The sequence below is a fragment of the Hemibagrus wyckioides genome, linkage group LG02 (assembly GCF_019097595.1).
Source record: "Hemibagrus wyckioides isolate EC202008001 linkage group LG02, SWU_Hwy_1.0, whole genome shotgun sequence".
In the NCBI taxonomy this organism is placed as follows: Eukaryota; Metazoa; Chordata; class Actinopteri; order Siluriformes; family Bagridae; genus Hemibagrus; species Hemibagrus wyckioides.
Window position 1 is genome coordinate 18,913,190 of NC_080711.1, and position 22,557 is coordinate 18,935,746.

At 39.9% G+C, this 22,557-nt stretch overlaps 1 protein-coding gene across 7 annotated transcripts in view; it reads right to left on the minus strand.

Moving 5' to 3' along the window:
* slc2a9l2 (solute carrier family 2 member 9, like 2) overlaps positions 1-22,557 on the minus strand; it is a 118,979-nt gene that overhangs the window by 34,761 nt on the left and 61,661 nt on the right. For all 7 annotated transcript variants that reach the window (XM_058376604.1, XM_058376564.1, XM_058376584.1 and 4 more), the window contains 2 exons: positions 12,686-12,873; positions 6,063-6,173 (listed from right to left, as the gene is read on the minus strand). In XM_058376604.1, the coding sequence (XP_058232587.1) occupies positions 6,063-6,173; positions 12,686-12,873 (299 nt within the window). The remainder of the gene's footprint in view (positions 1-6,062; positions 6,174-12,685; positions 12,874-22,557) is intronic.

Genomic DNA, 22,557 nt, shown 5'->3' on the forward strand with positions numbered 1-22,557 from the left:
CTCAACTGGTTTGAGGTCACAGACTTAGCCATTATAACCATTACAGAACATTTTCACCTTAAACAAAAAAATTCTTGGGCTGCTTTTGTAGGATGATTTGGGTCACTGAACAAGTGCCACTGAGTTCTGAAGGATTTGTCTGAATCTGAGCAGATAATATAGCCCAATGGTGTCCAATGTTACCCAGAAAGGCCAGGTTTTCATTACAACCAAGCATACCTGAATGCATATAACAGCTTCAACTCTTCTGGGAAGGCTTTCCACAAGGTTTAGGAGTGTGTTTATGGGGATTTTTGACCATTCCTTTAGAAGCGCATTTCTGTGGTCAAGCACTGATGTTGGATGAGAAGGTCTGGCTCCCAGTCTCCACTCTAATTCATCCCAAAGGTGTTCTATCAGGTTGAGGTCAAGGACCTTGCTTTGTGCACTTGTCTGCAGTCATGTTGGAACAGGAAGGGGTCATCCCCAAAATGTTCACACAAAGTTGGGAACATGAAATTGTCCAAAATGTCTTGGTATGCCGAGCCCAACCCCTGAATAATAACACCAGAATTCAATAATGTGGAGGGGTGTCCCAAAACTTTTGGCTTTTTTAGTGTATTTTTATTACCTGTAGTAGTCTTCTTTTGATGGTTGGCTTTGACTCAGAGACGCCTACCTCCTGGAGGGTGTTCTTTATCTGACCAACTGTGAAGGTGCTTTTCTTCACCAGAACAATAATTCCTTTGTCTATTATCTACTTTTTTCATGGTCTTTCTGACCTTTTGGTAATTCCTGAGCTCACCAGTGCATATTTATATTCCTAGGAATGTAACAAATTATGTTTTTTCTTGCTTTTTTAGTCTAATAGTTTGCTTCACTGGCAGTGGCAGTTCTTTTGACTTCACACTGAGAATTAACAGCAAAAGATTCAACATGCAAACGGCACTCTTGAACTCATTTCTAGACATTTTATCACTATAAGTGCAATAATTAGAAGATAAAGCACATTTGACAATGGGACAGCTGAGTGTCCAATTAGTTCTTTAAAAAGGAAGAGTGGTCAGTTTCTATGTAAATACCCTTAAACTAAAGCTGAAGGTTTGCATATGCTGTTGAATTTCACCATAAACAGCATAACCCCCCGGGTCCTACTCGCACCTGCTTCGAGCGGGTCTTGAACCCAGGTCTCTGGCATGGGAAGCGGGCGCACTAACAAGGAGGCTAAAGACTGCAGCCACTAGTGCGCCTCTTGAGATCAGGCGAGTGAGGTTTACCTGCACAGCACCTACCGCTGGCCTCCGTTACACTCACCCCACTAAACCTCACTCCCATCTGGGTCACGGCACCGATGTACCCCCCCGGGTCCTCCTCGCACATGCTCTGAGCGGGTCTTGAATGGGAGGTGGGTGCTCTAACAAGGAGGCTAAAGACTGCAGCCATTTGCTAGTGCACCTCTTGAGATCAGGGGAGTAAGGTTTACTTGCACAGCACCTACTGGTATACTGGGGATATTGAAACCTGACCGTGTTCACAAATTGTGCAACGTGCTTTCACTATTAATGCCTAATGCAGTGGATGTCTTTGTATACATGACCTTTGATCATCGAGCAAATCGATGAGCATCATTCCTTTTATTCTATCTTGTTTGATCCATATACGGTTCTCAAACAAACAAAAATTCTATGGATTCTAAGTAATAGGCAGCTCCATAACAACACTCTCATGGTAAGATAGCGATATTTGCTCAACTAGATACTCGATTACATTGTGTTTATAAGTTAATCAGTCATCTCGGATCCCTGCAGTCTTAGAGATGATGAGCATTAGTTTTGCATTTCCCCCCCTCAACATGAATCAATGTCTCATAAGGGATCCAAAAACATTAAGCATCCCACTATCCCACTATCAGTCGACCGTAATGGTGCTCCTCTCATTTGTAATTTAATCTGTGCTCAGTCGTTTTGCCTTGCCCTTGCCATTTAGCTGCTCTGATGGTCACTCAGTTCTTGTTGAAATAAATGACTTTGGTTACATGATTACGCAGCGTTGTAGATAATGACGTCACAGAAAACAAAAAATCTCCTTGAAGGCGAATAACGAAGGTGGATGAATGAATCTGGGCAAGTGACATTACGCTGCAATAATTAAATCCCTTTAAGCCGATTAGTTTGCATGGCCAGAGCTAATGGTTGTATGGGAGTTACTGAATCTATGCGCTTGTACTGCACAGTAGGACTGGGAGCTTTACTTACCCCATGGAATAGCTAATAAATGTATCACTTTCCAAACATGTACACACACACACAGGTGACCAATTACTGGCTATTCTGTTGTGTTGTTATGGTTTGGATAGACTTGTCCTGCACATCATCACAGTCATCAGATATCAGCATGATTGAACACCTATGCTAGATTTTGGAACAACGTGTTAGAAGCCAGCCCATCAGCTCATTTTTGTTGGAGGAGCAGTTTTTATCACTCCAGTGCAGTTCCAGAGACATGTAGAATTTGTCAGAGTGCATTAAAGCTGTTCTGGCAGCTTGTGGAATATATAAGTATATAGCATAGTTATTCCAGTGACAGGGAGCCCTGCAAGCGACACTTTATGAATGAAGTATGATAGAGAGAGTGTGTGTGTGTTCCTTTTCAGTGTTCCCTTCATGCTCTGTTGGTCTTTGCTGTCAGCCTTCCAGGAGGAGCACACATGCACACGGACACAGGCATGCATGCACACTGACACACACACACACACACACAGTGATTTTTGCATTGCTACTTCTCACACACTCTCAGCAGGCTGACTAACCCATTGCGTATCCTTATCTGGCCACGCCGAGTCCGTGTGTGTCTTCGTTCACTGTCGCTTGGAGTGTCGTTAATTACTTTTGGGAGATTGTGGGAGAATTTTTGTTTTTGGGGGGGAAGCATTTTAGGAGCTTGTTGTTCACACTCCAGGGAAATCAAAGTGGAGAGGATTAAAGTGAGCCACAGAGCATCATGGGATACGAGTATAATGAGAAAGAGAACCCTTGTTGAGCTTGGCGTCTAATGTTAAAACAAAAAATAACAAACGAGCAAACATTAAAATGAATGAAGCTACTGTGAATGATCTCAGGTCTTATTTAGCTAATGGCAGGAGAAACCATAATGTGTTAGTCATGAATCATTAGCATGTTAGAATTCAGGGACTTACAAGTGTGTAGCATGCTATGCTAATGTGAAGGTGCAGGGTGAATGTGGCTTGTGTGATAAGAATGTACTGGAAGAATGTGGACTGAGATAGTATAAATGTGGAAACAATATGGTGTGTGCTGATATAACTGTGTGTTAGTATGAATATAGAGTGTGTTAGTATGAATATAGAGTGTTCTAGTATGATTGTGTGTTAGTATGAATATAGAGTGTTCTAGTATGATTGTGTGTTAGTATGAATATAGAGTGTTCTAGTATGATTGTGTGTTAGTATGAATATAGTGTGTTCTAGTATGATTGTGTGTTAGTATGAATATAGTGTGTTCTAGTATGATTGTGTGTTAGTATGAATATAGAGTGTTCTAGTATGATTGTGTGTTAGTATGAATATAGTGTGTTCTAGTATGATTGTGTGTTAGTATGAATATAGAGTGTTCTAGTATGATTGTGTGTTAGTATGAATATAGTGTGTTCTAGTATGATTGTGTGTTAGTATGAATATAGTGTGTTCTAGTATGATTGTGTGTTAGTATGAATATAGTGTGTTCTAGTATGATTGTGTGTTAGTATGAATATAGTGTGTTCTAGTATGATTGTGTGTTAGTATGAATATAGTGTGTTCTAGTATGATTGTGTGTTAGTATGAATATAGAGTGTTCTAGTATGATTGTGTGTTAGTATGAATATAGTGTGTTCTAGTATGATTGTGTGTTAGTATGAATATAGAGTGTTCTAGTATGATTGTGTGTTAGTATGAATATAGTGTGTTCTAGTATGATTGTGTGTTAGTATGAATATAGAGTGTTCTAGTATGATTGTGTGTTAGTATGAATATAGAGTGTTCTAGTATGATTGTGTGTTAGTATGAATATAGAGTGTTCTAGTATGATTGTGTGTTAGTATGAATATAGTGTGTTCTAGTATGATTGTGTGTTAGTATGAATATAGAGTGTTCTCGTATGATTGTGTGTTAGTATGAATATAGTGTGTTCTAGTATGATTGTGTGTTAGTATGAATATAGAGTGTTCTAGTATGATTGTGTGTTAGTATGAATATAGTGTGTTCTAGTATGATTGTGTTAGTATGAATATAGAGTGTTCTAGTATGATTGTGTGTTAGTATGAATATAGAGTGTTCTAGTATGATTGTGTGTTAGTATGAATATAGAGTGTTCTAGTATGATTGTGTGTTAGTATGAATATAGAGTGTTCTAGTATGATTGTGTGTTAGTATGAATATAGAGTGTTCTAGTATGATTGTGTGTTAGTATGAATATAGTGTTCTAGTATGATTGTGTGTTAGTATGAATATAGAGTGTTCTAGTATGATTGTGTGTTAGTATGAATATAGTGTTCTAGTATGATTGTGTGTTAGTATGAATATAGAGTGTTCTAGTATGATTGTGTGTTAGTATGAATATAGAGTGTTCTAGTATGATTGTGTGTTAGTATGAATATAGTGTGTTCTAGTATGATTGTGTTAGTATGAATATAGAGTGTTCTAGTATGATTGTGTGTTAGTATGAATATAGAGTGTTCTAGTATGATTGTGTGTTAGTATGAATATAGAGTGTTCTAGTATGATTGTGTGTTAGTATGAATATAGTGTGTTCTAGTATGATTGTGTTAGTATGAATATAGAGTGTTCTAGTATGATTGTGTGTTAGTATGAATATAGAGTGTTCTAGTATGATTGTGTGTTAGTATGAATATAGAGTGTTCTAGTATGATTGTGTGTTAGTATGAATATAGAGTGTTCTAGTATGATTGTGTGTTAGTATGAATATAGAGTGTTCTAGTATGATTGTGTGTTAGTATGAATATAGAGTGTTCTAGTATGATTGTGTGTTAGTATGAATATAGAGTGTTCTAGTATGATTGTGTGTTAGTATGAATATAGTGTTCTAGTATGATTGTGTGTTAGTATGAATATAGAGTGTTCTAGTATGATTGTGTGTTAGTATGAATATAGAGTGTTCTAGTATGATTGTGTGTTAGTATAAATAGAGAGTGTTCTAGTATGATTGTGTGTTAGTATGAATATAGAGTGTGTTAGTATGAATATAGTGTTCTAGTATGATTGTGTGTTAGTATGAATATAGAGTGTGTTAGTATGAATATAGTGTTCTAGTATGATTGTGTGTTAGTATGAATATAGAGTGTGACAGCAGTCAATGCATCACAGCAGAAAGACAGACAGATAGACAGGTACACAGACAGGTACACAGGCAGGCAGACAGGCAGACAGACTACCCGTCTAACCTCAATAATTCAGAAGGTCAGATGTTCTGGGTCTTTGATGCATGCATACGAGGAAATCCATTTAAATCACCTGGTGCGCATGTCTTTAATGCCCCACAGGGGTCGATAAAGAGCATCATCCTGACAATCTGCTCTAAACCAAATAAAACTGTCTTAAGGTGTGAAGACCCTCATGTATCTGTCTGTCTGTCCATCTGTCTGACTCACAATGATCTGCTTTTTTTAATTCATTTTAAACACTTTATGTAAACACTGTCTACCACAGTTGCAGGTGTGAGTGTGTGTCATATAAAACGTATAAATCTGAGCAGAGTGATGAGGGATTTGAGAGGCTAAATGAGCCCCGGCAGCTCATTTCTCCAACAGCGAACAGCTTAATCCACAGCTTTAAATGAAAAATGAGAAACCCACAACCCAATTCACTTAAATATGAGTGGAATATTTCTCAGAACTTTATAGGTATACAGTATACTCTGTGTGTGTGCTTTATGCATCTCACCTCTTCATTTCACACTGAATGAGCATCAAATATTGAACTGCTCTTGGATTACAGTGGGCCATTCAATCTGACAGCATGACACACACACACACACACAAACACAGGTAGATGGACACACAAATCTCACCGATATGACGGCTGCCAGCGTCTCGATGAATCCCGTGCTGAGCGTGACGTAAGGAATTGTGCTCTTGTCAAATCCTGCACTTTCAAAGATCCCGTTAGTGTAATACCAGATCTGTAACACAAGACACACACGATACAACAGTCACCACTAGATCCCACTGCACAATAAACACACCCCACATTCCCACTAATGTGCTTTAATTAGTAAGGCAAACTCGCGCTGATGCTCCAGAGTGCAAAGTGCTCGCTAGCACACACCGAATCCACCCTCAGTGTCTCGCTCCCTCAAGTGTGTAGCGGTGCGTGAGATGTTACAGCAGTGCGACATGAGCTGGCAGCTGATGATTCATAAATGCAGAATGAATCCCGCAAACCCTCTGCGTGTGTAACCTGTGATGCTTTCTTCTGATGTGCTGCAGCTAGAAAACAGCCGAGCTTCTTTTTTATTTTATTATGACTCAGCTTGGACTTCTCGTATCTCGGTGCAGCTGCTGCTATGAATCAAAATGAAGTGATTTAGGAAATAATCAGATTTCCCCTATAGGATCAAAACTCTATACTCTCAGCAGTGATGGGTTTGCCTGTTTCTCAACATCTAGATGGATGTATCAGTGTGTTAGCTAGAATGTAAACATAAAGATTTGAAACTGATTGAATGTGTCAAGATTTGAAACTTAGAAGCAGCTCTTGTGGGGTGTTCCCGGCCGGCAGTGGTCAGTATCTTTCAAAAGTGGTCCAAGGAAGGAACAGTGGTGAACTGGTGACAGGTTCATGGGAGGCCAAGGGTCATTGATGCACGTGGGGAACAAAGGCTGGCCCGTGTGATCCGATCCAACAGACGAGCTACTGTTGCTCAAATTGCTGAAGAAGTTAATGCTGGTTCTGATAGAAAGGTGTCAGAATACACAGTGCAGGATGGGTCAGGGCTGTTTTGGCAGCAAAAGGGGGACCAACACAATATTAGGCAGGTGGTCATAATGTTAGGCCTGGTTGGTGTATATGTATATGTGTGTGTTTACAGCTTAGTCACTGCATTTACACACACACACACACACACACACACATCAAATACTCAGATAAGAGTTTATCCAGTGATTAGAATAAATGACAGTTCACAGGTCAATGTTTCTGAAAGATTATATAATCTGTATTTATGGACAGATTGCTGTGCAGATGGCTGTGGCTTCATTGAGATTGTACTTGTTATCTCTGGCTATCTCAGGGAGGAACGTTTTTTGTGTTATGCCACCCGGGGCCCGTGTCCTTGCAATTTCATGCATCTTGTACTGCTGACTAAACCGTTTCCCCTCTGAGATCAATAAAAACTACTCTATGTATCTATGTAGTATAAGTGTTTATCAGTCTATCTATCTATTTAACATGAATGAGTGGAGCTGTGAGATGTTTAGGGCACTTTGAGAAACTTCTCGGCTTTAGGGTCCCAGTGCTTTAAATGACAAGTAACTTCTTTATTGTAGCAGCGGGGGGAGGCCTATCAGGGAAAACGCTGTGAACCTGAGAGAGAGGAACACACACACACACACACACACACACAGCAGGAACACAAGCTTGGAAAGTGTTGGTAAGCTTGATTGAGGCGAAAGCCCCGGAACATTAGGACAGTGATTTATTTTGGGTTTTTTCCAGCTGAGTTGTTGAGAGAGTGCTGAAAGTATTTGTCGGAACAACAAAACGAACCCGTCCATCTTCCTCCTCCTCCAGCAACACACATACAAAGTGTTTCAGATTTGATATTTCGGGATACAGAACCAGCGCATTTCGAATTCAGCTGGATATGGTGGGGAGGTCCAAACAAAATTAATAACCGTGTGATTAAAAAAAGGTTTCGACATAAGAGTCTGTAGCTGAGAGCGTGATGTGTGATGAGTGATGAAGCTGAGGCCCGGTCAGAATCCACACACCGTGCTGACCCTGCTGACATTTCTACCTTTGGCTTTATTTTTTTCCCCAGATTCAGATGGCGTATAGACTTTAGTGCAAAAATCTGATATGGAACTGACCCATAGTCCTGACTTGCACTCCTGTAACGTAAGTTTTGTACAACAACCTGCATAAAGTAAGCTTATACGCTCGGCCGGTTGCTCATAAACTGCAGATTGCTGCGAAATATCACCAACCCATATGTTTTATCCTTTATGCTGTTAGCATAGATCTGTCTCACTTATACTAGGGATATGGTGTTACAAATCTGACATTCCTTTTAGCAATACTGGCTCTTCAGTGGCTTATCCACGTGTTAGATAGAAATAATACATTTATAAGGACTTCAGGTTGTCAACAATATATATTAAAAAAAAAAAAAAAAAAGTAAAAAGAAAGAAAGATGGGAAAGGAACTTGGAGTGGATATTACAGATGAGGCCTGCCTGAGGATTTATACGTCTCAACAGATGTACGATCTCTGGAGGGGATTCTGCTGTACTCGGATTTTTGGATGTTTGTGCTAGACACAGTGTGGTGAATGCATGGCTGGTGATGATGATGACACGCCTGAGCTTGTCCTGGAAAGATATCAGAAATGACCGTCTTATTTTAGAAGGCTTTGATACACCTTGGGATTTTAGATGGCACAGAGGGATGGATGGAGGGAGAGAGAGAGATAAGTAAAGAGAATTCTGGTGAATGCTAGCCAAAAATGCAATTACAAGGAAATGGATCCCGAGTGATCCACCAGCGTGGAGAAATGAATTTTAAATTTTATTCTTCGTCTGCAGGATTCATGTCATTGCTGTCTGCTATATTTTATATTGAAATCATAAAAAAGTCATGATATAAAGATGCAAAGTTCAAAAAAACAGTTTTCCTCCACGCTGTATATGTTAATACATGCGAGTTCTATTCGATAATTTAGACGCCTCATTGGTATTACAACTTCCTTGAATAATTGGCTCCAGGATGCAGCTTATGGCTGATGCCGTAACCACTACTAGCATAGGATGACCGCTGCAGTGGGGTTATGAATATGTGAATAAGTATCAGATTAGGAATTAACAAATGGAAATAAATAATATAAAGGTCTGTTTTTCTAACACTCCTTCGACTCTCTCTCTGGAATGATGCAAATTCAACATGTGTATGTAAATCTGCAATATCAGTTCTTGCATATTTATAATCCACTTCTCTTCTCTCTTTCTCTCTCTCTTTCTATTAACAGCACTTCACAAAGAAGCATACGCAGAAACACAGGAAGAGACCAAGACAAAGCGCTGAACTTACAGTAGAACATGTACGTCAGTGAAAGCGCAGTGTAAAACGTAACGCCATGGGGTCAGAGAACGCACTCGCTGTGCACTTAAAATGAATTCAATAAGGCTGTAGCTCATTATGCAAACGGTCAAACACTGAGATGTGAAAACGCTAATAAGACTAAATGGAAAAGAAGCAAGGTCAGTAATGAAGATATTGTATTAATAATACTGAATAAAGACTGGAGACAGAGCATGCGAGTGTCTTTCATGGCTTCCATGAACAGGCTGCAGTGTACAGAACAGGCTTTTTCACATTTCTGTGAAAGTTTTTCTGACGTATGGGTGACGAAAGCAGCCCGAATGACGAGCACTGCCTTTCGTAAAACTTTTCTCTTAAATCAAATGATCTGAGAGTGAATAAAAGAGTGCAGCTCATTCTAAAACCAACCCAGTTATGTCTGAAAACCATTCACCTGGCAACGTTGCCTATATAACTAGTGCTGATTTACATTGTTATATTGTTGGGGAAAAAAATAATTACATGGCTACCACAACATTCAATTAAAACAGCATATGTAATCAAGGTTGTGTCTCCCCACACTTTATTGTGCTGACTTATATGCTAATGTTTATATGTGTAGCGTGGGGTTTCTTTGCTTGTTGCCTGCAGGCATGGTGCTTAAATTGTGCGTTTAGACTCATACTCCATATTTGAATATACAACACTCATAGACAATGTAGCATAATTATACCTAGAAAAGTACATCTGGCCCAGACAGTAAAAAAAAGAGAGCGAGAGAGCGAGCGAGCGAGCGAGAGAGAGAGAGAGAGAGAGAGAGAGAGAGAGAGAGAGAGAGAGAGAGAGAGAGAGAGAGAGAGAGAGAAAGAGTGTGTAAAAGAGACAGAGACATGCGGTCACAGTGCACAAAAAGGGAAATGTGTGTAATTACGCCACTTCACATTTGTAATTTCGCTAATGTTTCTAGACAGAGCTAGCTATACAGTTTGTGTGTGTGTGTGTGTGTACAGCCATGTCATCACAGCTTTCAATACTAGTCATGGATAGTCTGATATTCTGAACACAATTAAGCACTTGTGACTTTTGTATGTATGTAGTGCGGTGTAACAATCTCACTGTGGAGAATAATGTGATAGTGTAGGGGTAATAGTGTTGTAGGGTGTGCATTATTTTAGCAAGTGTTATAGGTCAGAGTGTGAAAAAGTGTTGTAGGACAGAGTGATCATGTGGTAGTATGATAGTGGGGTACTTTGAGAGTGTGGTCATGTGGTAGTATGATAGTGTGGTACTTTGAGAGTGTGGTCATGTGGTAGTATGATAGTGTGGTACTTTGAGAGTGTGGTCATGTGGTAGTATGATAGCGTGATACTTTGAAAGTGTGGTCATGTGGTAGTATGATAGTGTGGTACTTTGAGAGTGTGGTCATGTGGTAGTATGATAGTGTGGTACTTTGAGAGTGTGGTCATGTGGTAGTATGATAGTGTGATACTTTGAGAGTGTGGTCATGTGGTAGTATGATAGTGTGGTACTTTGAGAGTGTGGTCATGTGGTAGTATGATAGTGTGGTACTTTGAGAGTGTGGTCATGTGGTAGTATGATAGTGTGGCACTTTGACAGTGTGGTCATGTGGTAGTATGATAGTGTGATACTTTGAGAGTGTGGTCATGTGGTAGTATGATAGTGTGGTACTTTGAGAGTGTGGTCATGTGGTAGTATGATAGTGTGGTACTTTGAGAGTGTGGTCATACAGTAGTATGATAGTGTGGTACTTTGAGAGTGTGGTCATACAGTAGTATGATAATGTGGTACTATGACAGTGTGATCGTGTGGTAGTACAATCGTGTGAATGTCATAGTGTGATAACTTGGTAATATGACTATGTGATAGCTTGATAGTGTGGTGCTGTGACATTGTGATCATCTGGTGGTACTATAGTTTGGTAGTGTGAGTGAGGTATTATGACAGTGAGGTAGTTTAAGTGTGATCGTGTGGTAGTACAATAGTGTTGTAGTGTGGTACTATGACAGCGTGATCATGTAGTAGTATGAGTGTGTTGTAGTGTGGTACTATGACAGCGTGATCATGTGGTAGTATGAGTGTGTTGTAGTGTGGTACTATGACAGCGTGATCATGTAGTAGTATGAGTGTGTTGTAGTGTGGTACTATGACAGCATGATCATGTAGTAGTATGAGTGTGTTGTAGTGTGGTACTATGACAGCGTGATCATGTAGTAGTATGAGTGTGTTGTAGTGTGGTACTATGACAGCATGATCATGTAGTAGTATGAGTGTGTTGTAGTGTGGTACTATGACAGCGTGATCATGTAGTAGTATGAGTGTGTTGTAGTGTGGTACTATGACAGCGTGATCATGTAGTAGTATGAGTGTGTTGTAGTGTGGTACTATGACAGCGTGATCATGTAGTAGTATGAGTGTGTTGTAGTGTGGTACTATGACAGCATGATCATGTAGTAGTATGAGTGTGTTGTAGTGTGGTACTATGACAGCATGATCATGTAGTAGTATGAGTGTGTTGTAGTGTGGTACTATGACAGCGTGATCATGTAGTAGTATGAGTGTGTTGTAGTGTGGTACTATGACAGCGTGATCATGTAGTAGTATGAGTGTGTTGTAGTGTGGTACTATGACAGCGTGATCATGTAGTAGTATGAGTGTGTTGTAGTGTGGTACTATGACAGCGTGATCATGTAGTAGTATGAGTGTTGTAGTGTGGTACTATGACAGCGTGATCATGTGGTAGTATGAGTGTGTTGTAGTGTGGTACTATGACAGCGTGATCATGTGGTAGTATGAGTGTGTTGTAGTGTGGTACTATGACAGCGTGATCATGTAGTAGTATGAGTGTGTTGTAGTGTGGTACTATGACAGCGTGATCATGTGGTAGTATGAGTGTGTTGTAGTGTGGTACTATGACAGCGTGATCATGTGGTAGTATGAGTGTGTTGTAGTGTGGTACTATGACAGCGTGATCATGTGGTAGTATGAGTGTGTTGTAGTGTGGTACTATGACAGCGTGATCATGTAGTAGTATGAGTGTGTTGTAGTGTGGTACTATGACAGCGTGATCATGTGGTAGTATGAGTGTTGTAGTGTGGTACTATGACAGCGTGATCATGTGGTAGTACAACAGTGTTGTAGTGTATTAAAATGACAGTATGATCATGTGGTAGTACAACAGTGTTGTAGTGTATTAAAATGACAGTATGATCATGTGGTGGTATAACAGTGTGGTACTATGACAGTGTGATAACTTAATAGTGCAAGTGTGATAACGAGAGCATGCTAGAGTGTTAGTATAACCGTGTGATACTGTGGTAGTGTGAGTATGAGAGGGCGATACTATGACGAGTGCGATAGCATGGCACTGGGCACTTACAACGTTGAGGCCACACAGCTGGTAGCTGCTCATGATGGTGATGACAGTGATGAGCTGCCAGCGGATGGAAGGATTACGGAACAGACGGAAGAAAGACACAGACTGCTGAGTGTTCTGCACTCTGATCTCGCCGTACACCTCCTCCAATTCAGCACTCACATCCTTCTTCCCCAAAAATGACTGGAATGCTGGAGACAACAAGACAGAGAGACAAAATGACTTCTGGTTACTGTGTGGAAGTTAGATTCATATCTCATTTTAGTCTGGATATGTTCTATTCATATTTATATAGTGTGACATTATCAGTTCTTTGATCCGCGGCATGCCGACAGTTTGACCAATTAAAATTCTTTTTAGTCCCCCCCACCTCCAGGGCCATTTGATGCTATTTGCCAAATCATATGTGAGAATTACTAGTCAGAATTACAGCAGTCAACACCTGAAGCTTTTTGTTTGGCTAAAGCCATTTTTTTTTACTGTACACTGTTATCTAAATAAATGTGTATCAAAATGCCTGATTAGCCATAGAAGTAAAAACATTCTATACTTGAGAATTGGACTTGTAGAGGTAAACCCATTTTGGGGAGAAAATTGGTAAATTTGAAAAACATACACTATATTACCAAGTGTTTCGGGACACCCCTCCAAATCATTGAATTCAGGTGTTGTTTTTCAGGGGTTGGACTCGGCCCCTTAGTTCCAGTCATGTTGGAACAGGAAGGGGTCATCCCCGAACTGTTCCCACAAAGTTTTGAGCAGGAAATTGTCCGAAATATCTTGGTATGCTGAAGTATTAAGAGTTCCTTTCACTGGAACTAAGGGGCCGAGCCCAAGCCTTGAAAAACAACACCTGAACTCAATGATTTAGAGGGGTGTCCCAAAACTTTTACCAATATAGTGTATATGCTGCTATAGTTTCTATTTATATTTAAAAACAAACTACTAAACATACATTAGGCTATGCTAGACTAAGAACAATACCAAATATCTAACAAGGCAAGACAGAACAAAACAGCAAGTTAAACCTGGAAGTAACTTCAGATGCTAACAGCGACAGCTGACAGAATAAATGCTATACAATTCAAGACAATAACAAGGCAATGGTGAAGAGCAAGCACAAGATAAACGCTGCTATGTGGTTAAATATACGGTGTTGAAAATGAGCCGTGAAACAAGATGCAGGTGCTAATAATCAGGCAGACAGAACCGTGACAATAAAGGGCTGCATTTTAAGCCTGAATTCTGAGGGGTTTTGCAATTGTTTGCAAAAGAAAAATAGCAACAATAGGATTCCAGCAGTCTGTGTGTTTAAGCCTTAATAGTTTCCACTGACATTCACCAGTGCTTGAACTGGATCAGTGTTCGGATCTGGTGTTTTGCTCTTTGGAGAAATGGAAGGGTTTTTTTTCCCTTCAAAATCTGTAGACCTTCCTATGCTTAATCGTGCCTAGCAACTGGATCAACAGAATATGGATAGAAATTCCACTTTACTGCTGTATGTGACTGTCACTGCACTACTTCAGAACCACCGGTGTGAATTGGCCTGATTAGAGCCAGAAGATTGAGTGAGTCAAACTCACTGACTAAACTGACCAAAAAGAAAAAAAAGGAAGGCAATTTAAACCAAAAATAATGAATAGATTTTCTTTTTCAGTTTTGTAAGTAATGCAGCATATGTTTCTAACATTGCCAGTCTAGGCTTAGTGTCTTATTATCTATGTGGTCACAGGCTACAAACTGCTTAATGAAGCCCAATAGTGTGAATGTTATTTTTAAAGAATGCTGCTGCATTTAAAACATGCTTCTATGTGTTTTTGCATGGATTATTAAACAGGAAACGGATAAGCTGATGCTAAAGGTCACGAGAGAGAGAGAGAGAGAGAGAGAGAGGCTCAAGACAGATGCAGTTGCAGGTGAGGCGGTTTTAATGGCCCAAAAGCAACAGATCCAAATCGATAGGCTAACTCAAGGTCAATATAACAGGCACAGGTCTGTCGATCAACAGCTTGGAGAGAAGTAGATGAGAGCATGTGGAGAAAACCAGAAGTGAGCTCAAAAACATGAGAGACTGAATGCATGACTAGAGGGTTGCTAAGAACAGGTGAGGCATAGACTTGAGTGTATATTTCATGATCTTGATGAGTGTATGAGAAAGTTTCAGAGGTGATTGTGGGGTGAACATGAAAGAAAAAAACGTCTGTCTATTATATTTATGAATTATAACACATAGGACTGGATGATTATTATGTCATTATTATAATTAAATCAGCAGATATATATGCTTGTAGTTCAGGCATCCACGTACATTTTAGCCAAGTAGTGTACATCACATCCATATGTGGGTTTTCCGGAAACCTGGAAGCACACAATTATATAGGATACCTCTGTATACTGTAGCATTACAATTTCCCTTTACTTTAACTTTTAACTTTATATGTTCCAGCAAGACGATGCGTCTATAATAATGGGACCAACTGCGTACTAATGTGATGGTCAGGTGTCCACATACTGTTTTTGGCCATATACTGTATGTATGTATGTATGTATATAAACATATATATTTGTATTAAACATATTGAAGAGTTTGTCTATAGAAAGATCAGCTGATGCCCATATGTCTCTCAGAGGTTTTTGTCTACAGGTACCCCTCCTTAGTCCTGGAAAACCCTTTGTACTGCATTTCATGTTTTTTTTCCTATTTCCAACACATCTAAATCAATTATTCAGCTAAATATAAACATCAGCCCTTCTTCAGTTGATGTAGGGGTTTAAGAGCAGTAAAACACTAAATCTGTTCATTACAACCTTCAGCCACCACAAAGGGATTTCCTGTTCACTTTCAGCACCATGGACAGCAATTTACAGCCCTCATGTACGATTGTTTAAAAAAAAAAAAGGTTGAAATTTATGAGACCTAGGCAAGTGCATTTTAACCCGAATTAAATGTTCCATTAGCAAGACAGTACTGCTTTCCCCAGCTCCTGCCCTGAATCCATTACCTTGTAATTAGCCTCATTAGGCTTGGGTCTATGGATATACATCCCTTTGGGTTCTGGTTGAGTCAATGATAGGTGAGCATAAGTGCAGACTCTTTATTAACTATCTTGTAAATGAATGCTTCACAAATCCCAGGGACCAACCCGGGGGTAATTTATATTTAGGGTAATGAGAAGCAATAAATAACAGATGTTAGCAGTGACCATGGGGTTGAGATGGAGCAGCAGGGTGAGAAAAGTAGGCAATTAAACCAGGTGAAAAAACAGGTGGTCTCTGTGATGTTAATGTTTCTCTGGATAATCTTACAGGTTCAAGGTCTGTTCTTGGCGAACAGGAGTGAAACCTAATGCGGTCATTTGCTGTTGTGGCCTGTGCACTTCAAGGTTTGATGTTTTTTGTGCAAGCTGAGATGCTTTTCGGCTCACCACAGTTGCAAAGAGTGATTATATTATTTACTGTATCCATCATCTCTTATTAACAAAGTGGTTCCACCTACACAACTGCTCAGAATTGAAAACATTGACTATAAACTCTAAACACTTTAAAATTCCCAGGAGATCAACAGTATCAGAAATAGTTAAACCAGCCCATCTGGCACCAACAACCATGCTGCAGTTAAAGTCACAGAGATCAGACTTGTTTGATGTGAACATTAACCTAAGCCCATGATTTTGGTGCACTGTGTTAGTGCCTCATGTCGGGCTGATTTATGATAAACAGTATAAATGAGCAGGTGTTCCTATTAAAATTGTACAGTAAGTAGGCCAGCTCCTTCAGAAACAAGCACTTACCTTTAAACCAAAAAAAAAAAAAAAAAAAATCACTGATGGGAAACCAGAAATGAAGAAAGTTATGGCTTATTTAATCTAAACAAATATTTTAAACATAAGATCATTTAAAACTACTTTTAAACTGACTTTTTGTTTAGAACTCTCACTTCATGTTGATGTAGAAGTTTCCAAAAAAAAGTGCAAAAACAGGAATGGTTTAGTTCTGTTTACTCTCGGTCATCACCTCTACGCAGAACCTGCTCTCTCGGCCAGATTCATTAAAATAATGATGCTCTCCAAAGCGTGTGTGCTGTTGCTACATGTTATCACGGCAGTCATGTCCTCCAGACGGTCAGACATATTTTCAGCGAGCAACATAACAGCAAACTAGTAGGGGGAAAAAAAAAGAAAGGGAAAAAGACTGGCAGCAGTGCTTAATTAAAGCCGTCAGCACTGGTGTCCTTGACTGGAGCTGCCATATTATAAGCATAATGAGGTGATTCGCTGAATTAAATCTCAGCCGAGGACTGAATGTGGGGGTGAGGGCCGGGTCCAGCTGTGTGTAATAAGTGGGACCAGTGGCTCTTTCAATCAGTAAGTTGTGTAGAACTATTACATTACAGACCTCAGAGAAAGTTCTACATTGTATGTTAGAAGGCACAGCTGGATGGTAATTCGAAAAGGAAATTTAAAGCACACTTGCATTTACACAGACGCATATGCGTGATTTTAATGCTCAGAGAGTAAATTCCCACAAGGTAAAAATCAGGTTAAATGAAGCCAAGATGCTAAGTGAAATGGACAAAAACGCAATCTGAGATTGCAATAAAACCGGTTATTAAGAGGGAGTTTTCTCATTAAACCAGGCTGGATACTGCACTATTCATCTGACAAAAACTTTTGCTCTCGGCATAAACGGCCAGGAGTTTCTTTAGACTTTGCTCTTCCTTAGCACTGACTTCTGGCTTTTATCTCCATTTGGCACGTTTTTTGGGAAAAGATTAGATTACTAGGTGTCTATGTATAAACAATATGAGTATTTGAATGATGACACAGCTCATGTTACTCAGAAAACACAGCAGACCTCCCACAGATGTTATTGCGTCTTTCCAGATTTGGCGTATTGGCTTATGTTCACACATGTGCCCCTGTGAGATTCTGACCCGGTCTTCTTGATAAAACTGCTCCAAATGTGTCAGACTGAAAGGAGACTGTTAACATCAACATTCAAGTCTAGACAGAACTGAACTGAGGTTTGGGGTGTGAAACAACATGTTTGTATAACAGTGTATTCATCTGTCCTGCTCTCAACCCTCTGTAGGATCCCTACAATACAAGGCTACCAGCACCATGCTTCACTGCAAGGATGGTGTTTTCAGAGTGATGAGCAGTGATGGGTCTCTGTCGATGGTAGAGCTTTGGTTAAATTGCTTAAAGAATGCATGAATGTCGAGTGTCAACTCAGAGCTCAGCTTTGTGATGTGTCAAAGCTATAGTTATCCTTTGGACATCTAAAGCTCCTTGCTTTTACAGAGATGCTCTTTGGTCTCTTGGTTGCTGTTGAGGCTTCTATGGCACTGTAATGTCCCCAAAATAATGTAGGTTGTGCGAAAAGCAGCTATCATACAAAACAGATGAAAGAACTATTGATCTGAACCACAGCCTCCCTTCAGCCCCTGTGTACTTAATGCTCATAGTATATACCAAGACACTACAGCTCATAATGCACACCAGCCTACTCAACACTGATGCAAAAGTTCTTAAATGCTAACAAGTACGCATTTAGTGTCAATCATAACTGGGTTCCTTCATGTTATATTTTGTCCCCAGATTTAAATATTACAAAATGGAGAAAAGGCCCATGATTGCGAGGGTTTATTATAGCCTGTAAAATGTATTTCACTCTCATTTTTATTCACCTCAGATCGACACTGCTTGTACGGTGTAGTGCTCTTCACTGCTGAATGCACCAGAGCAGGAAAAAAAAATCATTAAAACAAGTGTTAAAACAAATAGCCAACATAATTGATTTTTTTTTCCCGACCCTGTCTGAAGGTTCATTTCGCACTCACGGTTTGGAAAAAGTAAGGAAATAGAAGTGGCGAGCACCTTGGCCTGATCTCAATCACACACTCCTCGGGTAGCTGGACCTTCAGCCGAGGTCAAAAAACACATTCCTGAGAGTACCTTCAGCCAAATCTCAGCCATGTGCTACTGAGGAAGCTGTTCCATCAGTCATGTCTAAAGACACACTCTTAACAAAGCCTTAAACAAGCACTCCTGACTGAGGACTTGAGCTGGACCTTCAGCCAAGGCAATAAAAAAAAAAAAAGTTCCTGAAAGTGCTCTCTCTTTAACCCAGGACATAATACTCATGTCTCTGATAGGGGTGGATCTTCCACTGATCATCACACATGCCTGATCAGTGTCTCTCAAGTGTCAACCCATTCTAGAGGAAACCAACATACATTCTGGAAGAACCTGGATAACTCTTATGCCCCTGAAGAACATCTCAAACATACATATCCAAATTGAACACATGTACTCTTTAGGAATCTTGGACCTTCAGCCAAGTCTTAAACATATACTCCTGAGGGAGTTGGCCCTTCTGCCATGTCTCAAACACAGTACCAAGAAAAAAATGGAATCCGGCCAAACACACACACTGCTGAAAACTCGATTTCTGGCCAAGTCTCAAACACAATTCTGATGGAGTTGGGCTTTTGTCCAAGTCTTAAATACACACTCCCGAGGAGCTGGTATTTTAGCCAGGTTTTAAACACCAAGACATTAGGAAGCTGGACTTTCAATCAGGCCAAAAACACACAGAGGAATTGCCTTTAGTGAAGCGTCTCAATTATTTAATGATGTCAGAAGAGATATAGACAACAATATCAGGTTTCCGACCTCATTCTGTCATTCTGGGTCCGTTCTACAGAGATTCAATCACAGAGTTTAGTAACATCTTGCTCTGACCTAAACACAGACAGGAAGCTATGTGTGAATGCTTTGGGAACAATACGTCAGGGGAAAAGACACAAGGAATATCTTCAAACAAGGAAGAAATGCCCATCACTGAACTCCCAGTGTTCCTGGAGCGTTTTATTCTTGACATGATCTTTCTGATTTCAGACAAAGGATGAAAAGCAGCTTAAACTTTTTTTTAACAAGCTGTTGTGTAATCATCAACTGATCTTTAGAGACCTTTCGATTGGAACGCAGGCAAAACTCTGGGTTTAATCTCTGATCTTGATGTTTGCTTGCATGCAAACTATAAACAGGCCAGAAAGAAAATGTTACAGGCGGTGGAAATAGACAGGAGAGACACAAACATGAAGCAGATGCATGATCTTGTGTAGGAAGAGGTTGAAGCATTGAGAAGCAGCAAACACTGGAACGAATGCCTTAAAAGTATTAATGAGCGGTAAAGGCTACAAAGCAAGAACAAATACACAGACATGTTTGAAGACCTGAAGAGCACAAAAGAGTAAAAAGATTAAAGAAGAAGACTAAAAAACAAGAGCAAAGATATAATAAAAGTATACATAAAAGATGATGTGATGGTGATGGCAGTGGTGATGGCTATTATGATAAGAGACAAGCAATGACGATGGTGATTATAATGGTGATGATGATGACAGTGACTGATGGTGAGTGTTGACGATGGTGATGGTTATAATAATGATGATGACAGTGACTGATGGTGAGTGTTGACGATGGTGATGGTTATAATAATGATGATGACAGTGACTGATGGTGAGTGTTGACGATGGTGATGGTTATAATAATGATGATGACAGTGACTGATGGTGAGTGTTGACGATGGTGATGGTTATAATAATGATGATGACAGTGACTGATGGTCACAGTGATGACGATGGTGATGGTTATAATGGTGATGATGGCAGTGACTGCAATGACTATGGTGATGGTTAGAATGATGATGACAGTGACAGCAAGGACAATGGTAATGATTAGAATGGTGATGACAGTGACTGATGTCGACAGTGATGACGGTGGTGATGGTTCTAATGGTGATGATGAAAATGACTGATGGTGACAGTGATGACGGTGTGACGGTTATAATGGTAATGACAGTGATGATGTGATGGATGTAATGGTGGTGATGACGACAGTGACTGATGCTGACAGTGATGACGATGGTTATAATGGTGATGACGGTGACTGATGGTGACAGTGATGATGGTGGTGATGGTTATAATGATGATGACAGTGACTTATGGTGACAGTGATGACGGTGGTGATGGTTATAATGGTGATGACGGTGACTGATGGTGACAGTGATGATGGTGGTGATGGTTATAATGTTTATGACAGTGACTTATGGTGACAGTGATGATGGTGGTGGTGATGGTTATAATGTTTATGACAGTGACTTATGGTGACAGTGATGATGGTGGTGATGGTTATAATGATGATGACAGTGATGATGGTGGTGATGGTTATAATGATGATGACAGTGATGATGGTGGTGATGGTTATAATGATGATGACAGTGATGATGGTGGTGATGGTTATAATGATGATGACAGTGACTTATGGTGACAGTGATGATGGTGGTGATGGTTATAATGATGATGACAGTGATGATGGTGGTGATGGTTATAATGATGACAGTGATGATGGTGGTGATGGTTATAATGATGATGACAGTGATGATGGTGGTGATGGTTATAATGATGATGACAGTGATGATGGTGGTGATGGTTATAATGATGACAGTGATGATGGTGGTGATGGTTATAATGATGACAGTGATGATGGTGGTGATGATGGTGGTGATGGTTATAATGGTGATGATGACGGTGACTGATGGTGACAGTGATGATGGTGGTGATGGTTATAATGTTTATGACAGTGACTTATGGTGACAGTGATGATGATGGTGGTGATGGTTATAATGTTTATGACAGTGACTTATGGTGACAGTGATGATGACGGTGGTGATGGTTATAATGATGATGACGGTGACTGATGGTGACAGTGATGATGGTGGTGATGGTTATAATGTTTATGACAGTGACTTATGGTGACAGTGATGATGGTGGTGATGGTTATAATGTTTATGACAGTGACTTATGGTGACAGTGATGATGATGGTGGTGATGGTTATAATGTTTATGACAGTGACTTATGGTGACAGTGATGATGATGGTGGTGATGGTTATAATGTTTATGACAGTGACTTATGGTGACAGTGATGATGATGGTGGTGATGGTTATAATGTTTATGACAGTGACTTATGGTGACAGTGATGATGGTGGTGATGGTTATAATGATGATGACAGTGATGATGGTGGTGATGGTTATAATGATGATGACAGTGATGATGGTGGTGATGGTTATAATGATGATGACAGTGATGATGGTGGTGATGGTTATAATGATGGTGACAGTGATGATGGTGGTGATGGTTATAATGATGGTGACAGTGATGATGATGGTGGTGATGGTTATAATGTTTATGACAGTGACTTATGGTGACAGTGATGATGGTGGTGATGGTTATAATGATGATGACAGTGATGATGGTGGTGATGGTTATAATGATGATGACAGTGATGATGGTGGTGATGGTTATAATGATGATGACAGTGATGGTGGTGATGGTTATAATGATGGTGACAGTGATGATGGTGGTGATGGTTATAATGATGGTGACAGTGATGATGGGGTGATGATTATAATGTTTATGACAGTGACTTATGGTGACAGTGATGATGGTGGTGATGGTTATAATGATGATGACAGTGAAGATGGTGGTGATGGTTATAATGTTTATGACAGTGACTTATGGTGACAGTGATGATGGTGGTGGTTATAATGATGATGACAGTGATGATGGTGGTGATGGTTATAATGATGATGACAGTGATGATGGTGGTGATGGTTATAATGATGACAGTGATGATGGTGGTGATGGTTATAATGATGGTGACAGTGATGATGGGGTGATGATTATAATGTTTATGACAGTGACTTATGGTGACAGTGATGATGGTGGTGATGGTTATGATGATGACGGTGACTGATGGTGACAGTGATGATGGTGGTGATGGTTATAATGATGACAGTGACTTATG